Below are 27068 nucleotides of genomic sequence, written 5' to 3'. Positions count from 1 at the left end.
TAGGAATTAAGTCACTTAAATTATTTTTCTACACAGTGAGGGTGTGGGAATTAACCTCCCCTAAATAACCCTGAAGGTATCAGAGCATGAGAGTCAACTTTGGGAGACGAGCAGTGGTTTAGGGTAAGTCTATACTGCAGTTAAAAACCCGTTGCTGGCCCATGCCACCTGCGTTGGGCTCAGGCAGGGGTGCTGTTTGTTTGCAGTGTAGACATCCACGGTCAGCCTGGAGCCTGGGCTCTAGGACCCTGCAAGGTTGGAGGTTCCCAGAGCTCAGGCTGCAGCCAAACTGGAATGTCTGCACTGCAATTAAATAGTCCCTTAGCCCTGCAAGCCCAAATCAGCTGGCACGGGCCGGCTGCAGGTGTCTAATTGCTGTGTAGACATGCCCCCCTTAGAGTCTTTCACCTATAGGTCATGGCTTCAAATCCTGCACAGGTCTGTAATGACCAGTCGTTATCACCTGGGCCTGGGAACTGAATTACCATCTCACGCTTAGGGCTGGTTCCTGCTACTCCAGATCAAGGTATGTTGGCTGGGCACCATGAAGAAGCTCCCACGCTCTACCTAGTCTGTAGAAAACAAGACTTCAGCCTCCAGGGCTGCAGATTAGGCACCTTTCCAGGCACTAAATAGGCATGAATATTTTTAATGGAAAACTAACCCACATTCTTCTGAGAGCTTTTGATCTCTCTCAAGTGAGGCTCATTAAGAGGAGACTGTCAGGTATTTTTGTTCCACGTAACCCTTCTCTAGGGCTCTCCCTGGTTTCAAATTCAAGGAAATACAGGCAGTATCAGAGATTGGAAGCGAGTCCAAGTATTGCAGTAGGAACAGCACCAATATCCTTCAGTGACAGGCACCTTAGACATGCAGCTAGATAGCATCCCATGCACCGTAATTACCTTTCTCAGCTAGTAACTACCCACTGCATTCTATTTGTGCCTGTTTTCTCCAAAAAAATAATCCTAGTCAGGCAGAGACCGGGCCTGGAAAATCACAGCTATGAAGTGACAACTCAAAGGTCCTTAAGAGCAGGAGGGCTTAAGCAGCCATAAGTATGGATGTCCACGCTGCTCCAGCTGTAATAGAAATAGATTTGATCAGTTTAGCATTTTAATTTAGAGTTGCTAAATTAGCACTAAGGGTTTCTAAATTCACACTGAGGTGCTAAGCCTGGGGTAAATACATAAGAGTGGGATCTAAATCCAGATCCCTTACAGGGTTTCCATTATGCCCGTTGTACTAAATGAAACGTGAAACTGCTCTTCTCAGCCTGCAACTCCATCTCCGTGTATGGGAAGTAATGGACCAAAGAGCACGCTGAAATCCATCATTTCAGAAGGGAGGATTATTGTACCTTCATTAGCTCTTACGCTGTTAAAATAGAGCGAAATAACTCCCTAAAGATTTGGCTGTAGCTTATTCTGCTGCTGAAGCAAGGCAGAGGTGCCACAAGGACTCCTCATTGTTAAGGCATAGACTGTGGATTGCAGGCCCTCAGGCTGGTAGAAGCAGGCATGCCAGGGAGAGGTGTTTCACCAAGTCAGGCATGTAGCACCACCCAGTGGCTAATTTACAGGTAGGTGTTGGTATCGGCTTGAGAGAGTCGATTACTAGTCCTTGTGCATGAAGGGGAAGTGATAGTAGTGCTCCCTTAGCTTAATAACTATGATTATGATCCTTTTCAGTAGCAATTTTGCTTATCTTTTTAAATACCCAGTAAACAGGCAGCAGATCTGGTGAACTGAGCTAGTGGGTTTTCCTGCATCTTTGTTTCCTTATACCGCCTGTTGATTACTGTGGCCACCTCCATCATGACCACCCCATAACTGGTAGGACCTTCTTCCCTACCGTTATCTGATGAGGTCATATCTCCCCTTCCCTCCACTGGCTCCCCCTTCACCACATCATGTTCAAGCTTCTTGTCACCACCTTTTAAGGCTTCACAAGAAACTTAAGTGCTCTCTATCCAGTGCCAGCATTTTGCACGCCCTCCCTTCCCCCCGCTCTACCATTGATGACAAGCTTCCAAGCCCCGTGTGCCTGTTTCTGCCCAGTCACCTTCAGGCATTCTTCTGTGCTGTCCTCTGCGTTTGGAATGCCCTTTCTGAGCTGACCTCCAAAGCCACCTGAAGGCTCACTTCTACCATGATAACTGTAAGAAACTTGCCGATTTAAATCTCATTCTGTCTCAAAAAAACCCAAAACTGTTTGCTCCATTGTACTATGCCCTAACCTTCAGTAAGTAACTTGGTAATCATATTTGATGCCTGTCCAGCCTCCCCTCTCGATCCCTACTCTGTCTCTTACACATCACATGTTGCATCATATCTGAAATCGATTTGTAATCTCCTCGGGTCAGAGAATGTATTTTTATCTGTACTGAGAGGCACCTACTGCACTCAAAAAAATGATATGCTCCATGCTAGTCTCAAATAAAACAAGCGGCAGACTAGTAGATTAGTGCCTAAAGCATTTGTCCTGGCATTCAGTGATGGCTGGATTTGCATCAGTTCTGTTTGTTCCTTTGTTTCAGTGTGACGTATGAAGATCCACAGGCTGTCAAAGGACTGGCATCTGCTCTGGATGTTCGAAAACAGAATACAGGAGGGGTACGTCATTGCTCTGAAACAAGCACTCCAGCACAAAGCTGGGAGCATGGCTTGCAATGCTGCATCTGTGTCTGAGTTAAACTTTTCATTTGGTATCCCACCAATGATTCGCAAGGGACCATTGTCCAGTGCGTGGATGCCAGTGAGGGCCATTTTGAAAGAAATATCAAAAGAGCACGTACTTGCTTTGTAACCATTCCTAAGGAGAATTGCTACTTCGTGTAATCAGTATAGTGGGTGAATGCTTCTGTAATCTTGCAGTCTGCCTGGATGTCTCGCTTTCTGGGAGGAGCCGCTGCAGAACTGAGTGTGGGTAACCTTCTATGAACGCTGATTAATTCTTGTCTATGAAAGTTAATATAGTTGTGCAGAAGGAACACCATCTGACTGCAGTTGTAACAAACTAGATAGTAGTGACTTAGAGCGAGAGATCACACTGGGATGCCTTTAACTCCTTTGGCCAGCCCCATCTAGGGATGTGAGCTGAGTAAGGAGCAAGTGAAATTCTCAGATATTCCCTTAACCCCTTTTCACCACTATGTACTCTCACAGTTGTCAGTATAAGTCTAGTGACAGCTGAAGGAGTTCAGAGCCTCTGCCTAACCTGGCTTCGTATTGACCACTAGGGAGCATGGAAGAGCCAAGCAGCACACAGCCTTCTCCACCAGCTGAGTTGCATCTCCCCATCCCCTCTCGATTCTCTCGCGTGCTGGCAGGTTGCAATCTATTCTGAGGCATCTGGCCAGCCCAGCAAACTTTCACTCTGAGCCAGTGAGAAATGGGAATGAATGTTTGTGTGTGAGTCAGGCCAGGTGTGCCCAGCTGCCGCTTAGACTATTGAGAACAGAATCTTTAATCCCTTTTTTGTTGCTGGCTAACTTTGGAATTACCAATGGTGAGTGCTGATGTGAGGCACAAGCCCTTGACAATGGGGGCTCAATTCCACTGGTGGCTAAGGGGTTAGTATCCTTAATCGTTAGCAATCATCTTGTTCTTATTTTATACCTGCTTCAGGCACTTCCGCCACCTGTCACTCACACCAGCATAGCTGTTACTTTGCCTGAAGCGTTGTCAGTTCAAAGGACTATGTCTGAACTAATCTGACTGGTCAAAGTATTGGAAAGCAGTCACTCTCCTGGACTATTGAACTTTGGGCTGTGGGATGTCATTACAGCTCAGATCTTCACCCTCTTTTCAAAGGTCCCGATGACTGTACCACGTAGTCAAAATAGCCCATTTTATGATTGGTTAACATGGGCACTGCTTGTCTGGGAGGAAACATATACCCTGAATAGCTAGGAGACAAAATACACTTTACAAAATGATGCAAGGATGTTGGGCACTGCTACTTAAAGGTGATAAACGTGCTAATAACGTCTAGAAGTTATCAACCCCTGTTGGTGTAATAAGAGTAAAGTTGTTGGTAGCTCCTTGTTCTCTATAAACTAATGTATGGTTTAATTAGGACAGAAGGCTTAACTGAAGGATATTTCACTTATAGGGCATCCAGGAAGGGGCCAAAGCCTATATCAGCACATTCTTCTTAGGCTTCTCATTTTAATGAGGTTTTCTTGCATTAAAATTCTTCTCCTCAAACTGAAGTAGTGCAGTCGTTCTCAAATGGTGGTCCATGGAGAGATGGCTGGTCATAGGCAGTTGACTATCCTTGTTTTCAGCTGCTAAATCATATGACGACAGCTAAAAATATATTACTTTTACCTTTCCATTTTGGGAATTGCTGTAGTTGCCAGCGAGATGTTGCAGGATGGCAACTGGAAGGGCAGTGCCCATGAGATAATCTTTGTTATCCACACTGTGGAGAAGATGGAGTGTTTCCACGTTGTGATACGTTCTCCAGCCCAACTCCTGAAATGATATTATGGTTTTGGTTCCCTTAAACTGTGAAGCCCTTAAAGATGTGCGTTTTGAAAGACTGCCAAAACATTTCATCCAGCTTGGGTTATTTGCTCTCCCCTGGCCACTATCCTCACGTCCTTCATAAGGTTGGCATTGCCAGGCTAAGCATGGACAGTCTGTCTGGAGACCAAGAAAAATTGGAGGAGAAATAATGTTTGCTGGGAATTATAACCTCCAAAAAGGGAAGTTCCAGAATGTCTTAAACTTAGGGATTTTTGTGAGGTCCAACAGATTTCTGAGTCGTCCAGTCCACAACCTGCTGACTTTTAAGAAAAATAGAAACGTCAGCCTCACTTAGAAATGGTTAGTTCTCTAACCTACTCAAAGGAAGCCAAGAGGCCAGGACTGCTGATTCTGATGTACAGATCGCACAGAAGTGTGACAGAAGCGGGTGGTGTCTTTAAGTGGGTATTACCAGAAAGGACCCTATGCATAGTATATGCTTCTATTTTACTGCTGTTGTATTATTACCTTATCACGGGTGTTGCTGTGGTTTCTTTCTTTATGGGCATTTCTGTTCTCAACACAGAGGAGAGGTAAAGGTGGGAGCTCAGACATGGAGCCCATAGACAAGTGGCTAATTACACAAGGAATGGTGAGGATTTCACCAATTAAAATGAACCCTGTTCCCCACTCCCGTTCCTTCTGTAGAATAACCATCCTGTGTTTACCTCTCACCCAACCTGCTAAGCTACCCCAAATCAGACAGTACAAGGATTTTATTCCCCGCCTGTATAATTGTCTAGGGGATGGGGAAAGATTAATATTCAGGGGGTAGGTTTCCCAAAATGCATTTTTATATTGCCCAGAGACCTGCAGCCCCGGAAGTCTCCTGTTGGCCTCAGTTGTAGCAGTTTCTACCGTCCATATTCACCTTCGAAACAGGGCTGGGGATCCTGTTAGTTCCTTTTACTGTCTCGATTTATATATGCAGTATCCACTTTTCAAGCATAAACACAAGCTCCATGTATTTAATTCAGAGATGGGTCATTTTCTAGGCTCCTTTTTGAACTCCTTTAATAGCAGCCCACTCCTGTGGCACTTAACTTCAGGTGGCTGTGCTCACCATGGAGTTCGCAGGATCAAACCTCATTGGACTGAGTAGCATAGGAGAAGGGTATTTCTCTGTGTCCGTCTCTTTTTCCGCTTACCCTAAAACAAGGGAACCTGAGTATGCTAGCTGGATTGATATGTTCCATTGGTACTGGCAAATGTCCCATTAAGGAATATTTCCTGCATTAAGGCTTTCAGGATTGGACTTTATTGGGAGGACCTGGTGCAGTGTTTCCAACTCTGGCAGTTTTATTGTGAGTCTCGTGATACTTTAAGCATCAGGTCCTGAAGACAGCTGAGCACGTGAGAATCTCAGCATTCATTTAAATAATAGTTGTGTGCTCTGATGCTTACGATGAAAAGTTTGAAAGTGTGACCTGAGTGCACCTTAAAGGCTCAGAAACCAGAGGGAAATAAAGAGAACCCAACGATTGTTTTAAAATAACTAATTTTTAAGTCCGTCTTGATTCCCGGTGGGGGAAGAGGGACTGACTCACTTTTAATTTTTGAGGTTGCACTATTGTTGTGACCTGCTTTCAGATATAAACACACACATCTTTAGGAGGAGTGGTCAGAGTCCTGATATGAGACTTATTGCAGGTTTATAGGTGTGAGTTTGGCTTAGATTTTTTTTCAGGGGGGACAAAGGGGAAGAAGGGGAATTTTTTGGAAGTGGGCTGAGGCTTTTTACTATTAAGCTTTAGAGCTGGGACTATCAGAAGAGCTTATAGGGGCTGGGTATCCAATTCCTACTGAAATTCAATGGGGCACCCAACTCCTGAAGGGGCCTTTGAAGGTCTCAGCCTACAAGGGACATGTTGGGAGAAAAATTAAGGTCCAGAAAGTAAAGGGTGTAGGGCATCAGAACAGCTCAATTAAATGAAATCGATAGATGCGAAATCGGAAAATATAACACAAGCCCAGGTTTTTAAATGAGGTGTGTGAAACTGCACGTTGCCTAAAACATGCATGCCAGTGCCCAGTGGAGACACGGCAATCGGATATTTGGGCATGTACGTAGCCAGTAAGGTGCCTGACTTAGGCATTTGCAAATGAATGTGACCGAGTGCATCCCGGGTTCTCTGCACGTATCAGGGGCACACTGTGTGCCCAGTTGCGTGCACCTAACTTTGAAATGGAACTCTGGTTCCCAGTGTTTGTCAGACCCACAATTACTAATCTAAGCTTGAAAGAGCCGTAAAAGGAATGGCACCTGCTTCTCCTCTGACGCCTTTGGAAGCAGTTCTGGTCTGTGGGGCTGTAGCAGCCACTGATGATCTATTCCATTTTGTTCGAGGCTCCTCCATTATGAATAATCCTGTGATTGAGTTGGTTCCCCGTGTTTGCTCTTCCACTGTTTACAAGTGCAGGGAAGCATGAAATTGGCGCCCCTGCTGTTCACTCCACTCAGGCCACTGCCTTATTAAGAAAACAAACACAATATCTGCGTATTGGCTTGTGGTTATTCGGCCTGGAAAAAAGGATACTGCAGCATTCATGGAGGCGCCCAGGTTTGGGGGGGGATCTGGCTGCCCTAGTATGAACAAGGTGCCAGTTTCTGCCCTCACAAGGTGCTCACCCTTGTTCGTATTCTATCCCTACAATAAAACAGGACTAATCATTAACTCAGTTTCTCTCAACCGGCTGTAGTTCTTAACCATATTTATTAATCCCACTTTGTAGTATTTACAGTGTAAATGGAATAACTAGCATCCTAGTCCTGAACTACGGTGGGTTCAAATTCTTTGGAAACTTTTTGTACTGTTGACATACGGAAAAGAGGGATGATATTGACACACCTCTCAACTGTGTCTGGGCAGCGTTAGGGATGTTAAAGGGGAGGGTTTTTTGCCTTTTTTAAAAAGCTACCAGAGCATCATTTAAACTTTTCATGAACCGGCACTTGGAGTTGCCTTCTTTCCAAACTGTGACGGCCTTAATTTAGGTTTAGTTCCTTCCTCTCTCCCCCACCCCCTTTGTGCCATTCCCCAGCACCATACCCGCATGCATAAGAAGTTCACTCTAGGATTCTGTGCACACTGTTCTAGTGAACTTTGCACTATTTGCTCCTGCTCATGGTGCTAGCCCATTGGGGGCACCAGGCAGGAATATTTTGGGGGGCTGCCCACACAACACATACTAATAATTCATAGGGGCCCACCTTGAGTTGCTTGGGGCCCTAAGCATTTGCTTAGTCTGCTTACATCTAGCGCCGGCTCTGACTGAAGGTAGGGCAACGTAGTTCCAGTGTCTCTCTCCCTAGATTTGAACAGCTGCCAAAGTGTAAGGAAGATGTTGGATTGTCTTAAGTTATCTACACACTACCTAGCAGCATGCCAGCTGGGTGCCTGTTACATAAGTCAAAAGCTTACATTGCATAAGCCACCCACTTTATTTTACAATTCGAAACCACCACTGTTGCCAGCAGGTCAGTAGCCAAATTGTTTGGGATAAAAAAAACAAACCAGAATTCACCTAAAGCTAAAACAAACTGCTCTCCGCAGCGGATCCTAAAAGACACGAAGCTGGCAGGGGAAGGGGCAGGTTCCTCTCAATAATTAAGATACTTTGTTATACTACCTTTATTGTTGGGTACTAACAAATTGGAACGCCACCACATCTGCCTGGGATAAAGGAAGATTTGGGACTCAAATGTAACAGTGACCTGTATGACATGGACAATTGAGAGGTACATCCTTTTTCCCTGGAGCCTGGTTTGCTCTTCCTTGTGCCACAGACGAGCTAGGAAAATAAACTTTTGGTGAAAATAGCGTCAAACGTGCCCAGATGAACTCTCTCAGCCAGAGTTTTTGGAGATCTTTATTTCCCTTAGCGGCAGGATCCCTGTCCCCGTCCTCAATACACACAGGGCCAGTTGAGTCACTTCCTTCTGAAGACAATGTCAAGCTCATTGTCTGTCATTTCATTTGCACTTTTCCAGGGATTCTGTAAAGCGCTTCCTACAATGTTCTGAAAAGGCTAATTCCCTGTACCCATGATGGCTTCAACTGCCTGGGCTTGCCTGACCCATAAGATGTTGCATCTTATTTACAACGTCTCGGGCACAACAGGCCGTGTTAGTGAACATATTGTACACGAGTTAAAACCTCCACTACAGTATATGCAGTAAACACACACAGTTACACGTTGCAGACAATCAAGTAGCCAATTAAATTGTTTAAAATTAGGATTCACTTTAGCTTCGTGAGGGTCACTGCAGCCTTAAAAAGACAAGATTGAAGGATTCCTCTGAAATAGGTGTCATCACACGTGCCTTAGAGCTCTGTTACTGTAATATATCATACGAAGAATTTTTGATCACCAAGTGAGGGAAGAAATGAATAGCAGCTAAGCAAGTATTGGTGTCAGTTGTATTAAATATCCAGAAAGGAATAGAATTAGCTATGCTAGTACAAGGCTGTAGTCTAGCAACAAGTAGTATGAACCTTGTTGGACAGACATTCTAAGAGCATGAATGAGTTCACCTAGAGACTCGAGGTGTCATTTCATACCTGCTTCTTTTCCAGTGGGATCCTATTGAGTAGAAACATAATTTGTGTTATTAACAACACCCCAGGCCTTTTTAAGGGTAGAATATTGGATGTTATCAGCACTAAGGAAGCGGTTTGGCAGAATTTCTTTGGTGGGGTCTTTATTGCTGATGAAACCACAAACAAAAACTGCCTTCGAATAATGGTGTCTAACTTTAATTCCAAGTTTCCTTGGATTTTATGAGTTGAAGGTTCATCCTCTGTTCTCTTACCCCTCCTTTTTCATCTTTCCCGATTGTCCAAGTGATCTCGCTAATTTTGGAAAAACCCTACGAAATCGCAAAGAAATCTTAACAATCCGTCCTTAGTTTTTGAACTGAAGTCTATTCTTAATGTTGCTTGAATGTTTTATAGGTTAATTCCCATTTTCTGTTTGCATGTAGACTTTTGAAAAAAAATGTATTGCAATAGCTTTATAAAATAACCCTCCTTAAAAACAAACCATCAGAGGGGGCCACATAAATACATGAGAAAGAGAGACAGTAGTTTAAAACTCCTATGATGGTTTTTAAATTGCCGCTGGCTGAATAATTGCACGGCTGGGGCTCGTGTCTGAAGTCAGTAATCTCCAAAGCTATTAAACCAACTAGTCAGCTCTGCAAGACACAACTTGTTCGTGGAGGCTAGCAAGTCAAAAACTGTCTACAGAATCTCTCTTCCAGTTAATGGCTGTTTAAGCTAGTGCTCAGCAACTTGGAACCACTGCCTTCAGCATCATACACGCACGATCCAATTTATCCTTGCCAATTAAAAACGGAGACTTGTCCTGCACAGAAATCTGGCCTATTCTAATCTAAACTGCAAGTGCTCCTGCGGTGTTCAGGATCTTCATATCATTACTGTCAGTTACTGGGCAAACTGCATCTCTGCCCCATCCTGGTTCGGTCAAGTGCACCCTGGTCTCAACCCTCTAGCCATCACCTGTCTCTGGGTGGAATCACATGATTCTCCCACTCTGACTAGACCTAGTTTACCAGATGTTTTACCATCATCCACACAGGGATCCTGGTAGGACTAACTTCCCTGAGCCTCTTCCATGGAGCTTTGCTCTGTCACCTTGTCTCCCCAGCTTAGTGACCTCTTCCTGGACAGCCCCTGGCAACTCACCCCCGTTCTTTTCCTCCAAAGGCTCTAACTGCTTAGTGTTTAGTCTCCGTGCCTGACAGAACAGCTGTGCCACTTCAGCTTAGAGCCTACAAGCATGCCACTGTCTTCCAAGTGCGTGCTGGAGTGTCCTTATTTAGGTCTATTGCGTTACTTTCCTGTTTGCGCTTTCCACAGCCCCTCTGTTAAGTTAGAGCCATACAGTCCTATAGGAACTTGTAAGAGACCAGTGTACAAGAACTTCCCCTCGCTGACCAATCATACGCAGCATTAATACAACAGTTACATCCAAGTATCCATAACATTATTACAGATCAGATCCACGTCCGTAACCATTACAAAGCAGGAGATGGTGGTTTTTATCATAATGTGTTTGAATAAGTAGGAAGACAGCCATAAACAATGAAGAGTCCTCTTTAGGCAAACTACCTTAGCAAGATTCGGGGAGAATCTCCTGTGGAAAAAACATTTCGGTATAATTTACTTTTGATTCTGAAGAGTTTATCCTCAATATGGTCATTCTGGGTTACGGTCTCTCTGGAAGGACTGATCAAAGTGGCTTAATTTGCCTGTGGGAAGACTGCAATATTTGAGCCCCTTTGTTATGTTTGTTACTAACCTTAGACAATGGATAATGTCCATTTAAAAAAAAAAAAAAAAAAAGTGTGGTGGGGGGACATGATTCTGAAGTTCGGTATTTCAAAATGTAATTCATATCCAATATTCTATCCTCGAAAGTGTTATGTGATCCAGATTAGAGCCATCAGTCCGCATTGGTGGCTTTAATATGTAATCAAAAAGTTCTCGCATCTGGTCATATTCTCCATAATCTCTTGTTTTGGTTTTGTTAGCCTCACTGTTCATAATTGACCTTTAAGTGTTGCTTTATTTGCGTGCTATTTGTATTTTGTTGCTTTTTTTCAGTGCATCTTACAGCTTATTTTGTGGTTTTTTGTTTTGTTTTGTTTTTTTCCATCTTATTTCTGGCATTTTCCATCATTCTGTGGCCATGATTGTGGATGTATTTTGGTTTTGCCTGCCTTGCTGTGTCTCTTGCTGCACTCCATAGATCCCCGTTGCACAGTCCTCTGTCATGGATGACATTGAGGAGTGGCTCAGTACCGACTTGGTGAGACTTGACTTTTTATATTTCGTTTTTCATGTAGGAAGTAGGACTTGTGCATATGCATAACTTTTAATGCAAGCTATTGGTGCTCCTCTGTGGTTACATATACAGGGAGGGAATGACACTGTATAAAGCATATATTTGGGTTTTTTTCCCCAGGGAAGGAAATAAATAAGTACATGGACTTATAGTTGCCATTTGCAGTCACACGTTTCTGAGCTGCTGTTGTATTTTCACTTCTCCATTCTCAGTGTCGCCGAGGTGGTATGATTATCAGGAATTTGGATTTAAGGAACTCAATTAAGGAAAGCATTTAAGCACATGCTGAAGTCCACCTTTATTTAACACAGTATTTAAGCACATGCTTAAGGCCTATTGAAGTCATTGGGATTTAAGCACATGCTTAATTTTAAATCTATGCTCAAGGGCTATGCTGAATAGCTGGACTGCTGAATCGGGGCCTAAGTTCTTTACAGTTAAACAGTAAATCTTACCTGTCTCCATTTAAATTGGTTTGACAGCTGTGGCACACTTTCAAGAACTTTTAAATGTCTATTCTCTGGCCCTGCACTCCTCTTCTTTTGGCTAATGTCATTTTACAATCTTGAAACTTCACTGCGGGCGGGAGGGGGGAGTTTTTCTGCTGATTTTTTGCTTTTCCCTATTTTGACAAATGTTTAGCTCAGCCTCCTGTTCCCCAGTTCAAAGTAAGTGACCAGGCCTTGTCACGGAATACTGCAAGGAAGTAACATCAGTACAGCTCAGCTGATGGACACGGTAGAGCAAGCAATAGCGTCCTACGTTAAGCCCTGGCTACGTGCTCATTAAAAAACTTCTGTACAATAGAATGATGCTTACACCTTACATGATGCTTAATCTTCAAAGTGTTAGTCTTCCCAAAACCCTGGTAAGGCAAGTGGTATTCCTGTTTTACAGATGGGGAAAGTGAGGCAGAGAAGTTACTCCTCACTTCCAAAGGAGACTAGATTTTTTTTTTGGGGGGGGGTGTTAAAATACTTGACAGTGTCCTTTTTTTTAATGTGGTAATTATTTGAAAATTATGCCACCTAGTTGGGATTTATTACAGTTTCCTTATTTAATGATTATGAATTCTCAAATCCTGGCGAAACACATGCTAGATGTCTGAAAGGAAAAACGTACAGTACTAAACTTGTGGCATGTTAACCATTGCTACTTCTCCTGGCAACACACTAGCTTCCTATCATTTTATTTCAGCCCTCCCATCTTATTCTTATCTACGTTCATGGTGTCACATGCTTTACAATCAGCTTTTTTTCCCCCCCTTCAATCATGAATTCTAAATCCAAAATGAACCATCCATTTTATTCAGGAAAAATATTGTCCCTAAACACTTCATTGGGGGTGTCTACCTCATTTGATTAAGCTTTTAAATAAGATGCCCTATTAGCGAAAGCCACAGCCATGATGTCCTAAAGGAATTGTAAACAGGTGAGGTGGCATCTCCTGTAGCTATTCAGTTTTGTATCAGGTAATGGCTTCTCTTGATAAGAAAAGGCCTGCTCTCTTGAAAGTGGAGAAGATGGAGATTAACTGACTGTCACTCAGGTCTAATGGAGAGTGCACTGATAATGGATGTCACCAGTAATCAATAGCACCATCATTTGGACTATTTCTCTTGCTCTGCAACTCAGAGACATACTGGATCGTTCGTCTGCCTCCTGACATGAGCACCATGTGACTCATCTAGGTCATCTTGCTCCAGTAGTAACTGTGGTTAAATAAAGGGGCAGAGGCAATGAATGATTTGGGTTACTTGCTTAGGGTGAAACTGAAAGCGAAGTGAAGTACATATGTTCATACTTGTTTCTTTGTTCCAACTGCAGAAAGGAGAAGAACTGGAAGAAGGCGTGACAAGTGAAGGTAAGCAGAGAAGCCTCTGGCTTTCAGAGCTGTCTCAGTCCAGTGCCTTTGAGTAGAATATCCATATTGCTCTCTTCTGATACAATCACCCAGCAGAGATCCTCTTCCAATCCACCAAACTCATGGTAGCTGATGTTCCATACTGCATCCTTCTGGAGCATCTTCATTGAAATGGGAAGTGGTGGAGAATTTCAGGAGGGAACTACAAAAAACCCACCTGTTTGCGCTGGTTACCTTGGTAGCTTTCTGTGCTTCACTTTTTCTTCACTGTAGCGGTGTAGTGCCTCTGTAGCAACATACGAGACACTGAACTCCCTAAGCACTTTGAAATGATTGTCCCCTGTTTATATCAGGATGGGATGTTTCTGTTCCCAGTTTCCAGGACTCTCTTCTCTCGCCCTCCCTGCCTCCTGGTGGAAGGAACTGAGTTTTCTCTTCCTTTTTCATCTCACCACTTTCCCCTTTTATTTCAAATCTCCCCTCTGCTGGTCTAGCTGCCATGTGGTGCCTCCCTGGCAGATGGGCATAACCTTGAATATTTATCCTTCTTGCCCCTAGCAGGAGTGATCAGGCACCTTGAGCAGCTTTTATTAGTTACTTTTAGAAAAATAGATTAATCAAGAGCTGGGTAAACATCCCAAATGATCATCTTAAAACGAGCTGTTTTAAAAGGGTTAAATCAAGAGCCCAGAAGGGTCCTATTTTAGCCTCATTAACAGAAAAAATAATTCTGCAAAAGCAGACGCACTGGCTTTGAGGAGCAGGAGAAGGCAGGCAGGCAGCAGGATAGATCCAAACAAGAGCAATCTTTAAAAAAAATGCAGTGGCCATATCTGAGCAGTAAGACATGTCGGGGCATATTCTGTGGCTCTGTGGGGGTAGATGCCATGCTTTCAGGGTGTTAACTAGTTAATCCTGATGTAAACAGTGCGTCTGATTTCCGAACTTCAATGAGACACCACAGTTAATGTATAGGTTGAGGGTTAATGAAGCATGCCCCGGCATGTCATAAAGCTGTAACGAGCGACACACTATATAGTGCTCAGCAAAAAACAAGCCCAAGAAAATGCCCTCCAACTTTTCAACTCTTTCCCCCTCGCTGCAATTTTTTCACTTTCCCTGGGCATGCCCCACTTGTACTGTGTGTTCCCAGACTTTGTTCCTGCCCGTATGCAATGCTCCGAAACCAATCCTGGCACGTGATTTGCCCATGTGCTTTGCCTAGCAATTGAGTGTGTGAGAGAGAGCAAAGTTCACTTAAGGGATTCTAAACTGCATAAGAATGGTGGGGGAACCTATAAATATTGACAGGCATGACTCCGATACCATCCGTTGGAGTGTGGGAAATGTTCATTTCCTCCCCCTTTCCCCACCCACAAGAATAGCACTTGATGGTATTTCTCCCAATGTTTGGGATCGCACCCTTGACTGGCATTTGAGTTTTGATCTACCCTGCTGACTAAACTGTATTACTGTGATGCTTAGGTATATCGCCATATATTATATTATCTCATAGAACTGGAAGGGACCCTGAAGGGTCATCGAGTCCAGCCCCATGCCTTCACTAGCAGGACCAAGTACTGATTTTACCCCAGACCCTTAAGTGGCCCCCTCAAGGATTGAACTCACAACCCTGGGTTTAGCAGGCCAATGCTCAAACCACAGAGCTATTCCCCTCCCTCCCCCCGGCAATCTGTACCCTTGTGAGGAAGCCATATTTGTGCATGTGGCTTGTGTCTATGAAAGGTTGGCCCAGGGGATTGACAGTGGGGACAGAGCAACCTAGGGCTCGTAACCCCCTATTGACAGCATTCCCCCTCCCGTGTAGCAAGGTGGGAGGAGGTTGTTCCAAAGTGGAAAACATTGAGACCCACTGGTACAGAGCCTTTTCCTTTTGTCAGCGGTGACCATAAGTAGTTGTTACCCTCAGATGGCTGTACCGGGGGCCTTGTGTGAAATGCGTTTGGGTCTCTGTGCTAGTTCTGGTAGTGGATTCTCTGGCATGGATACCTGTGCTCTGGGAACCAGACCAGCTGCTCACTTTGTTGGCAAGCTCACCAAAGGGATGAGAAGTTTTGATGGCCCATGGAGACAGCTCTTATCCCTTGCGGGGTCAAGGATGGAACACACTGGGGCAGGGGGCAGCATGAGGAAGCGTTCAGTGATCATGCCTATGCTCTGCTTGCCCTGTGCGTACCCAGAGAACAGTCAGTGCACTGCTAGATTCGTGCAGAAGACCATCCCTAGTTCGACCTTAACTCTGATTCTTCTCAATGTTTTTTTGCGTTGCAGAGTTTGACAAATTTTTAGAAGAACGAGCCAAAGCTGCCGAGACGGTCCCAAATTTACCTTCTCCTCCACTGGAGGCCCCCACTCCTCCTACGAATCCTTCAGGCCGGAAGAAGCAGGAGCGCTCAGAGGATGCCCTCTTCGCACTGTAAAGAGCACTCCTGGCTACCATCCCCGTGCTCTGCGGAAAAATGTCTCTGTACAGTCACATTGTCCTCTCACAGTTCTTGGCTAACCATGACCCCCCTTGCCCTCCTGGTTTCATCAATTGCTTCTCCTGCTTATCTCTGAAACACCCCCCCCCCCCATCCCCCCAGCTGACCTTTGTATTAAAGGCCAGCTCTGCTCCTGCCAGACCACAGTTCTCCAGCACTAGCTTAACCTGCACCCCCCCTTCCCATCCAAACAACTCTTAATGCTGAAAACCCCTTTAAAACGCATGAGTATTTCTTTACCTTGTTGATATGAAAGTGTAGAGAGAGCAGCCTTGCCTTTGACTTACATAGGGACCACCCCCTTCTGCAGGTAGGTGCTTCCGAATAGGCCGGTCTGAGTGTCAATCCGTATGTAATTGACTGAAACGGAATGGAGATGTATTTTAATTTTAGATACAAAGGTCAAGCTATCAGCTTCTAATAGGTTTAGAGAGTAAAGAACAACAGCTTTTCCCTTTCAACATGTGCTTCACAAGTTACGTTTCGCCCCCCACCCCCACATCTCCTAGTACCGCATGGTGGTTGCTTTTCTCCACTCTGTGGTGCTTCCAGTGTGTAGTCTCACAGGATTTATTTTTCTGAGTTGATCTAAGCTTGCTCTGATTTGAAAGCAATTTGTTAGCTTTGTCCAGCAGAGCCGTGAATAGGAAAATGGCTATTGTAACACTAGATATTGTATGAAGTATTTCACTCATTGAGGGAGCTTTTCCCCTATAGTATTTTGTCTAGAATGTGTGCCTTTTTAAAACTGTTACATTTCTCCCAAGCTGGAGAATACTTCTCCAGTAATTAGCTCAGATACTAAGCAGGCGCTGCCTTCATCTCCTCAACTGTTTGAATAACATCCATGCAAATGGATGGGACTGAAAGACGTAATGAGTCTGACTGGCCACACTGGAGGGGCATGTTTGCTGAATGTCCCTGGTATGCCCTGTAGCACTGGAGGGGTAAAACCAGAAATGTTGTTAGAGGTAGGTCATCAGAAAAAGGGGCCAGAGTTGTGATTTCTTGTAGGAGACTTCCTAGACAAATGGATACTGGGGGAAAGATTTTAACTGGCACTTTGGCTGTGCATATTGGAGAGGCAGTTCTTTATTTTCCGGCTAGAAGGTTTGGGCTCAAACACTGGCTGGCTGCGGTCCTATTGTATGTAATGTGAAATAGACGTGGGATGCCCTTTGCCATCTCTGCCTCCTTACAACCACCTAGTGCTAAGAGGCGCCTGCCCCCCCCCACCCCCTTTCTGCCTGCATGCTTGGATTCTGTTCCCTCTGCTCGTCAGAGGAATAAACTAACAATGCTGTCCTCCTTGGAGATGCCCCAAAGGATTCTGCAGTGTGTTTGCCTTGTGGAGACCAGCATTTCCAGTATAGTCCTATGCTACTCTCCTCTACACCCACCCCCTCACATACCCTGCACAGATTCCTGGGTAGCAAGCCAGTGGAGCAAGATGGAACAAAAGAGTCCATACACTTGAGAGCCGAGTATCAGTTAAGCACACTTGCACTTAGAACGCTGTTTCTCCCAACTCACTAGTCATCGTTCCTGAGGGCACGAGAATTTTTAGGCAGCGAACGGCTTCGTTTTGATTCGGCACGTCATGACTTCCCTGCGTACTGCTATGTGTGCGCCACTCTCACCTGCTCTAGACCACACTTCGAACCATTCTTACAGTCTAGTATTTGGATGTAGCTAATGCTTCTCTCCCCCATGCCAGCTCCCTGAATGTTGATCTGAAATTGGTTTTATTCTGGTCAGTCTCCATTAGCCAGCACGTGTAGGGTACTTCAGGCTTTGGCTAGGCCGTGATATATGCATGAAACGTTGTCAGTCCCCTAATGGCCCACTGCAGTGTGTTAGTCTTAGAGACACAGCGGTGAAGCAGCATTGTCCATGTTCACTCTTACTCTGAAAAACAAATGTAGCTTGCCACTAGGGACAGACCTTGGGACAGGACCGTGCATGACTTGGAGCATCAGTTATAGAGGGGAGGGGGAAGTGCCATCTCAGCCTGTGTCTATTGGCACAGAACAGCTTGGGTGCAGTTACGATCTCTGAAACAGGCCAGCTGGGGACGGGGCTGTTCAACAGTGAGTCTTGGAAGAGGAGCAAAGCAGGAAGTTGCAAGAGAATTGTTAGGGGCGAGGGGAGAGACAGAGCGGGGGTTGTCAGTGATGGCAGCTGAAGGAATGCGACTTGTAAGTCTTGTTGGATAGAAGGCCAGGCAACGTGTGATTGGTGAATGGGCTGCCGAGAAGGACTATACCAGCTTGCTCAAAGACTTTGGGGGAGTGTGTGGTATGATCTCTAGTCATCCAAGCATGCGTGGTTTCCCGCCCTTTCATTCTCCAGCTGCCACCTCCCTCCCTTGCCCCAGGCAGCCCTCTTCCTCTCCCCCCTTTTCTCTCTGCCCCTCTCCTTCCATTGCTTCACTCAACCCTTGGTTCATTCCTCTTCGTTTAGGGGCTGAGATTGTCCTTCCCTGCTCTGGATGTGCCAGTTCTCAGCCAGCCCTGTGCTGTGCAGAATGTAGGCCTGCCTGCGAGTGGATTCAAAACTGGTGCCAGGAGATGGCTTGATCTAAGCAGGGGGAATGAAACTATCCTTTGCCTCTTCTCTGCTACCCCACCCCCACCCCCAACTTCAAATTCCAGCTGTGAGGGCTGGATGTGCTGTGCTCAGCTAGAAATCTGGGTCTTGTACAGAACTTGAGTTACCTGAGGGGAGGGCCAGTGGGATGGGATCACTGTGAGGGTTGGAGATGAAATGTAGTGGCATTGGCTTCACGTGATATTGCCATTGGAGATCTCCTGTGGAGTCCTCTTCCCCCTGAGAAAGACAGGTAATCTGCCTGCAGTTGTCCGTCATCTGCAGGGAAAGAAGGGGTTAACCCCCCTCCCCTCTCTACCATGCATAAACTAGAGTTGCTTCCTTGGAAAGAGAGTGGTCCCTGGGGCAAGATCTTGTCGAGCTGCTAATTGGCTGACTGCAGTCTCTGATAGGGGGAAAATAAAATGGAACAAAACTGATCAGGCTGAGTGGAATGTCTGAAAGTCGAGCCCACGGCCTCTGTTGTAAATGTCAGAGCTACTGCTGAAGCTTTCCAATGTCCTGCATCAGGATCTCCCATCTTCTCCGTTCTGTTCATTGTGATTCGCAAGAAGGGGAGCAGTTGAATCCCTTTGAGGAAAGGAATGGCTTGTTCCATTTGTCCTTGGAAGATGGTTACCTCAATTACTCTTCCACCCCTTTATTGTAAATGCTTCCTCTACGCGAGTGAGAGAACTGACACGGCTCTGGTATTCATGGGTGAAGGGGAGGGATGTGTCAGAAGAGCAGCATGGCTCAGCAGAAAGCCTTTCTCTTAGTGTTTAGAAATCACAGCTACGTACTCAGTGACACTAAATTAACGTTGGGGTCCGTTGTAAGTTCTAATGATACTTTATTCTAGGTTCTAGTATTTATTTTGTCAAGAGATGCTTTCCAATGTGTTTTTTAACATCATCTGTTAACTCCTTGTGTGCTGAGATGTAAAAAATGAATTGTTTCTATTTAAATATACCTCTTTTGGGTTTTGGTTTTAAACGTTGCGTGTAGATTGCAGGCGCATCTTTGGCGAGTGTAATAGATAACAATGTGCTGTACAGACTTTTAGGATGTTTAACACGTATGCAAGGTTCAAGGGAGAAAAAGCTCATAAAAACTTAGCATGGTCCCTCTTAAAGGGCAGAGTATATGTATGCTAAGTGGTCTGAGTTGGACCATCATGTAGCCTCCAATGTCCCTTTCTCCTGCCAACTTTAATAACCCCGTCCCCCAAATTACATTTGACCAAATCAGCTCGGGTGCCAGCATTTCAGGTTTGTTTTTACACTTCCAGGCAGAGGGAGTTTTTAAGGAATGAAACTAGCTGCTTCCACCTTAAATGGAGGACTTTTACCCAGCCAGACATAGTGATGAGACTTGGTTTCCTCCAGTGGTGTAGCAGTAGATCTAGACAGGGGCTTCCAAAGGCACAGAAGGAGTTAATTGCCCAACTCCTGTTGGATTTTAGTGGGAGTTGTGCACCTCCTCGACTCCTTTGAAAGCCCCAGCCAATGTGACCTGTATCTGCTGCTTCCCATTCGCTACTCTTCTGTTTCCACCAGTGAGGATGGTACAGATGGTGGTGCTCCCATGTACCATTTATTATTATTATTTTTTGCCTTGTAAATTCTAGGGCCTCCTGTGTTGTTGGGATGTGCTGTGGGGCAGGGTTACGCTGGTTGGCTCCAGCCCTGGGCTGAGCTGATGGAGTTTGGTCTGTATTTGTTTACCTCCTCAGTACCAACCCCAAGGCTTGCAGAGGCTGTCCTGGGGGGAAAAAAACAAAACTCAGGACAGGTTTTTTTTTTTCATGGAAATAATGAAGCAATCGGTGGGTAAATTGCATTCTTCTTGCAGGTAACTCTTTGATTGCCATAGGCATCCTGTTGGCATCTTCCCACTGCCTTTGTCTGACTGGCCCAGTAGAAGAATGCTGGCAGAAAACCCCATTCCTGCATGCATTTATAAGCACTCAGGTGCTGCTACCATCCACTTAATAACCCGCTCCTGTCCCTTTCGAACTGACCCCTGTAGGACCAGTTTGCCCCTGTACTCACCGTCCACAACTTCCCACACGTAGCGGGTTGTCCAGATCACAACATGCCCTTTGACATGGGACTTTAAAACCTCGCCACTCCCATCCCTGCCTCATACAAGCAGCAGTTGCACTATCCATCTGGGCTAAGTGCAAAGCTCCATTTGACTGCGAGCTGGCTTTACTCACCCATTGCTCCCTCCTGCTGTCTCCACCTAGTCAATGGCAAGCATATGCCAAACACACACCCCCTGCTCTGTGTTTTTATAAGTGTCAGCTCTTCATTCTGTAATGTTATTATGAGCTACCATTAACACTACAAATGTAACCTGTGTAATAGCGTCTCTGTATATTAAAGCTGTAGGCTTTCCAGATAAAAGTGGATAATATTTATTTACTGAAGATACTGGGTATTTTTTTGTTTGGGGGAGGGGGTAGGGAAAGGGGACTTAACTGTTACAAATATTGACTATGTAAAAACAGAAGAAACACACACTAAATAAATGTGTTGCTGTCTTTATGTAGAAAGCCAGTGTGTTTACGTAAGGATGATCCAAGTGTATTACTCTACCATACTTAACTTACAGAAATCATCTCTCTAGTTTGGCTCTTGCATGTGCAATACTCCAATAAAAGCACTACTAGTGTGAACTGTACAGTGATGGCTATGAATCTGTGTCTTAGATACACCTGGTGTCTTGCTTTCCTTTCCTCCTGCTCTTCCTAACCAGACCGCTGATAACGTTTATTTTTGTCCATAGCTGCCTTGAGTTGCTCATCAGCCCACCAAGACTTTCCAGTGTTCCTTTCACACGATGCTCATTGTACAAAGCCGTCTTTCAGGTATCTTGAGTTGGTTTAAATGCACTAATTCTCAGACTTGACCCACTTCTAAAACTGTCCGCTGGTGGGAGATGTTCTCTGCGTTTGTGCTGAGGTGGATCTAGTTCCTGTGTGATGGTGTTGGATTGACAACCTGGAAACCAAAGATCTGTCCATAGAACTGGTATAATATGGGCGACAGCAATGCAGGCTTCTCCTCACTGCCCAGACCCAGACCTGGAGCATGAGTAGAATGGAGATTGAAATCCACACATCCTTGGCATCTGAAATTGACTGCAAATTGGTGCCGGTTGTGTTGGTGACACCTGTCCACCTAGTACCAAACAACACACTCATTTCATAGGGACCACTGGATGGTCCTCAGATGATCACTCATTGAGAATCTGATTTGGTGACCTAGTAGCAAGAGGGCATTACTAATCCCCCGTCTGTCTGGTTCCTTTTGTGTGCTGTGGATTCTAGGTAGACCCCTTCTTATAATGAGTCTTCTACCTTGCACCACAGAGCTCACCATGCAAGTGCTACCAGACACCTATTCTGGGCACTTCCCCTACTGGCTGCACGGGATCAGTAAACTGCTGAAAATGCTGTCTCCCTAGAGCTGTGTCCACTTGTACCATTCTGTGGTGGCTGACAGCATACCCAGTACAGTAGTAAATGGAAGAGTAATTACTTTGCTAGTGTAGAACTAGAAATGCCATGAAATACGTTTTCCAAATGCAAACAGGCAGGGAAAGAAATGGTGCTGTCTAGTTCCCAAGAGGAAAGTAAAAGCAGTAGTGAGTAGTTTAAAAAACACCTGTTTAAAAAAAAAATTTAAAGTATGGAGGTTGTTAACTTGAACTGTTCTGAGAATTAAGCATTTCCCCTCATAATAGCTGCAGGTTGGCTTTCAAAGTAGCTGAATTAAAGTGAAACAGGATAACTCTGAGAGATCACAAATAAAGCTGTAGTGAAGGTAAGGGCTGATTTCCCCCCCCCCCCCTCCATTCCCGACTGGTTAGATCAAGAGTAGGTGAGTGGTGCTAATAACTGATGCCTTTGACAGTAAGCCTGTCTCGACTAAAGAACTGAAATTTCAATTATCAGGGGGTAGCCGTGTTAGTCTGTATCTACAAAAACAACAAGGAGTCGGGTGGCACCTTAAAGACTAACAGATTTATTTGGGCATAAGCTTTCGTGGGTAAAAACCTCACTGAGATTTTTACTTCTGTTAGAGGGTCCTGTGGCACCTTTAAGACTGTTGCTTTTAGAAATTATGTGCCACACATGGCCAATCCACTGCTGCTCCCATCGCCTTTCCAAACATTGCACTGGTTTGTTCACTGTGAGTCAGATCATGTGCCTGACTCTTTGTGTGTCAAACGCTCTGGCAGGAGCTGTAGTGCCCAGTTCTATTCAGGACAAATGTGCATAGCTACCAGTGGCCTGACAGAGCAGAAATGGCATGAAAGTCACGAAGTTGTACATTCCCTGAACAACAAATGCTGGACTTGCGGTAGCACATTTTAGAATGCAAAACAACCATCAGCAGGAAGCTATGCCTGGGTGGAGAATACAGCCCCATAGGAAGTATGGGGTGTGACAGGCCTTCGTTCTGAAGACCTGGGTTCGAATCCCTGTGCATATGGTGCCATCCCATCCCCATCTGACTGCATGGCTAAGTCAAGCATGCTTGACGGTTACTACTCAGGAGAGGCCCACAGTGGGATGCATGGGGGGAGGGAGTTGGGGGTACCCATGGCACCTAAGTCTGTTTGCTGTATATATTTTGATTGTGTACATTCTCCTATAAAAGAAAAGGCACCAACACTGTTCTAGCAAGGGATACTGTAGATCAGGATTGAGGTGCATTAGCAAAGTCCTCTAGGGAGTTCAGGCCTGAAGTATAGGGACGTTACATAGCGGTGCTGTAACAAGGGCAAGGTGAGGCACTTGCCTCGAGCCTGCAAAGCGGAGGGGCACAGCTCTACCCCCCAAGCCGGGCAGAGGGGAAAGAAAAAAAAAAAACACAATCAGTAGCAATTCAGTGGCGGGTCCTTCCCTCTGAGAGGGACTAATGGGACTTGCCACCCAAGAGCCTGCACCCGGCCCTTGCCTCGGGCACAAAAATTCCTTGTTACAGCTCTGCTGCATACTGAGGAGCTGTAGGGGGACCCAGAATTGGAATAGCTGGGTGTGCTGCAGGCCAGATTTAGTGGCAGAGCTGTTGGACCCTGGCCCTGGGGGTGCTGAAGGTTGGGATGGGAAGGGTTGAAATTAAATGAATGGAGATATCCTATCTCCTAGAACAGGAAGGGACCTTCAAAAGTCATCGAATCCAGCCCCCTGCCTTCACTAGCAGGACTAAGTACTGATTTTGCCCCAGATCCCTAAGTGGCCCCCTCAAGGATTGAACTCACAACCCTGGGTTTAGCAGGCCCATGCTCAAACCAGTGAACTATCTCCTGTATGGAACTCCAGGCTGGAAAGCAGAAGTGCAGGGGATGAATGGAGGTGCATCAACAGCTGCGTAGGCAAAGCTTGCATGGCTACCTCGACTTTCTATTCTACATCGTGGCTCATACTGCGCTCACTAGGATGACCAGACACCAGCTGTGAAAAACTGGGACAGGGGTGGGGGGTAATAGGAGCCTATATAAGAAAAAGACCCAAAAGTCGGGCCTGTCCCTATAAAATCAGGACATCTGGTCACCCTACGCTCAGCGCCGGCGTCTCTGAGAGCCTTTTGGTTGTGCATTAAGCGCGGGGACTGACATCTGTCCCCAGGTGTTTGCTCTCACATCCTGCTACCCGCTTGGCTTGGGGGAGGCGGGTAGTCCTCCATGCACCTCCAACTGGCTTCTCGAACCCTGTCCAAGCAAGCGCGGGCCTGACCAGCTGGGCCCCGGGCTGGGCTGTGTCCCCGCCCAGCGCACTCAGGGGAGAGGTTGGGTGACTCTGAACCACGTGCACCGGCTGCTGCGTCCCCTGGGGCATGTACATGACGTAATCGCAGCCGGGCCGGAGCTGTGATGCAGAATCACTCCACTCCGGCCGGGCTCGCCCATTGGCTGCTTCCCCCTGGTTCTACGGGCGGGGTTTCCCTGCTTCTCAACCAAACTTAATCGGGGGGGAGTCCCGCCCCTGATTGTAGCCCATTGGTCACCTGAAACGCGGCCCCGCCTATGGAGCCTGGTCCTGTTTTAACCCCTTCTTCTCCACTCTAGTTGGTATTGTTCTACCCGGGCCCCTCAGGAAGCTTGTGTGGGTCTAAAGAATCCTGCCATAGGCCGCATCCGCATTAGCAGGGGCTGAGCCCTGCAAAATTCTGCTTCTGCAGAGCAGGGAGCTTTCTGAGGGACAGGAAAAATAAATACTTGTCATTGTAATTCCTCGGGGTGGAGAGCCACTGTAGATTGTGTGTGTGGACCAGTAAATGTTCATGACCATCTTTTAAGGCTAATAACTCCTGATCTTTCCAAATCTTTCCCCTGTGCCGTGTAAGTCCGAGATCAGCCTGAGAAGCTCTTACTACCCACCCGGGATACACTGCAGGAACAGTAAGAGATTCTTTGAAAGAGAACATAAGAACAGCCATACTGGGTCAGCCCAATGGCCCAGTGTCCTGTATCCAACAGTGGCCGGTACCAGAGCTTCAGGGGGAGTGCACAGAACAGAGCGTTTGGAGTAATCCATCCCTGTCTTCCCCTCCTGGCTTCTGGTAGGCAGGCTTGGGGGCACTCCAAGCATGGGGTTGCATTGCTGACCATCTTGGCTAGTACCCATTGATGGACCTTTGCCATAAACTCATCTAGTTTTGGCCTTCCCGACATCCCACGGCAATGAGTTCCACAGGTTGTGAAGTGTGTGGAAAAAGTACTTACTTTTGTTTGTATTAAACCTGATGTCTATTAATTTCCTTGGGTGATTCTTGGTTTTTGTATTGTGGGAAAGGATACATAACATTTCCCCCCACACCACTCATGATTTTACAGACCTCCATCATATCCCCCGCCCTTCATTGTCTCTTTTCTAAGCTGAGCAGCCCTCATCTTCTTAGCCTTTCCCCATATGGAAACCGTTCTATACCCTTGATCATCAGAGAAGGGAAAAGCTATTACATAATGCTCGCTACTGTGCCTTTTGCCCAAGAGGCTGAAGCAGAGGGATTAGTGTGGTCTAGACTTTAGAGCACAGTGGTGAGTTGGAACTCCTGGGTTCTGTTCTCATCTCTGCCACTGACCTTTGGTAATTCCCCTAACCTCTCTGTGCATCAGTTTCAAGCCTCTGCTGAAAGGTGCTGTAGAAAGAAAGGGTATTCTGTGTGTAGGCCTCCACTTTCCGTGAGCTCCATCCACATTCTATGGCAGGAGTCCATCATGTATTGCTTGTGTTTAAAACATGGAACAAACTGAAAGATGCTGTCTGGATTGGAGACAGGCAGGCACCTGCAGGTTTCTTTCTCTGCATTAATATCATTAGTTTACGGCTAGCTTTAGACTGTGTGGGAGGGCTAGGAGCACCAGCCTGGCTGCTCATTACCAACGGAGTAAGGGTGCATGGAGGGATGCCAGCTAGTCACGTCTTTCAGAGGCAGGGGGCTGTTCTTCGATACTTTCCACTGAATGACTGATGGTTTGTGTCATACCTGGGAACAATGGCCCTGTCTGAAAGATACTTCTAAGTCCTTTGCCCTGGTTTTGGGTGAAAGCATCTGTTATGCACACTCGGGTCAGCCTGATTACCTGAGCCCTATCCAATAGCAGCAAAGAGGTAAGCTGCAGAATAGTAAACGATATCTGATTTCATTCCAGGCATTGAACTAGGCAGAGACTTGTGACACGTGCCTATGAAAAACCTTTTCAGTCCTGTCACCTCTAGACCTTCCTTCAAGGCATGGGGTGAGACTGCATGCATCAAGTGTGAATGCCTAGAGCCCTGCACGGATACAAAATTTGTATCCCCATCCAATCTGCAGACATGATCTGCAAGTATCTGCGGATTTGCAGGGCTCTAGATATAAAATTTGTAGCTGGCTCGATCCAAAAACATCGTCCGCGGGCATCCGCAGAGATAAAGCGGACAGCGGTAGATTGGCAGGGCTCTACTAATGTCACCAACTTGATATAATCTTCTTAGATTACACCATGGTAACCACACTCCAGAAACACAGCCCTAGGCCTGTTCAGGAGAGTTCCGCTTTCCCTGTTCACCACCACCTCTTGCTTCAGAACAAGTCTCCTTCCAAAGGGTTCTTGCTCATAGGTGTATCTGAGCATTGACTTCTGCAGAGTCTCTCAGACAAGCTTTGGAAAGACTAATTATGCTGTCTTCCTGGGCTGTTGCCTCTATTAATTCAGACTCCCCTTCGTGATAACATAAGGGATTTCTTTGAGATTTGGGGCCAGCTAGGTGGCACTGTCCCTAATCCACCTCTTCCAGGCATTTGGAGTCCTGCAGCTCCTCTTTATCCTCCTTGTGAAGACTGCTAGCTGTCTGGGAGGGGGGAGTTGTACCAGCAAATCATGCTGCAGAGCTGTGCAAAAACCTAGGGTTAGGTTGCCACCCTGCAATCGATCTCTCTTAGGAGAGGGCTGCACATGGTAAAAATAAATAGTCCCTAAAAGGCAGGCATGGCTGGGGAAGGCTTTTACTTTCTTCTGGGTCTCTTTCCTCACAGCAGTTCTCTCTAAACCAGATATAAACCTCCTAGAGGGTGAGTCGAAAAAGGACAAGGGAAGGCTGCAGACTCCACACAGGGATCATTTATTCTCCCCCAGAGCCAGGTCTCCAGAATGCTTCCTCCCCGTCTAGCGGTGTGTGTTCTCCCTGCTCCATGGCAAACAGAAA

At 45.9% G+C, this 27068-nt stretch overlaps 1 protein-coding gene across 5 annotated transcripts in view; it reads left to right on the top strand.

Moving 5' to 3' along the window:
* TOM1L2 (target of myb1 like 2 membrane trafficking protein) overlaps positions 1 to 21055 on the top strand; it is a 65965-nt gene extending 44910 nt beyond the window's left edge. For 3 of the 5 annotated variants that reach the window (XM_005289015.4, XM_042853086.2, XM_005289018.5), the window contains exons 12-16: positions 2540 to 2615; positions 5062 to 5127; positions 11310 to 11369; positions 13232 to 13268; positions 15561 to 15852. In XM_005289015.4, coding sequence (XP_005289072.1) covers positions 2540 to 2615; positions 5062 to 5127; positions 11310 to 11369; positions 13232 to 13268; positions 15561 to 15709 — 388 coding nt within the window. In that variant the 3' untranslated portion in view covers positions 15710 to 15852. Of the gene's footprint in view, positions 1 to 2539; positions 2616 to 5061; positions 5128 to 11309; positions 11370 to 13231; positions 13269 to 15560 lie in introns of all 5 variants that reach the window. The other 2 variants (XM_005289016.4, XM_005289019.4) reach the window with 2 other exon arrangements.
* Positions 21056 to 27068: the final 6013 nt, after the last annotated feature.

Source organism: Chrysemys picta, chromosome 10 (assembly GCF_011386835.1).
Source record: "Chrysemys picta bellii isolate R12L10 chromosome 10, ASM1138683v2, whole genome shotgun sequence".
NCBI lineage: Eukaryota > Metazoa > Chordata > Testudines > Emydidae > Chrysemys > Chrysemys picta.
Note: the sequence above shows the minus strand (reverse complement) of the source record. Positions and strands in the feature narration are given on the sequence as shown.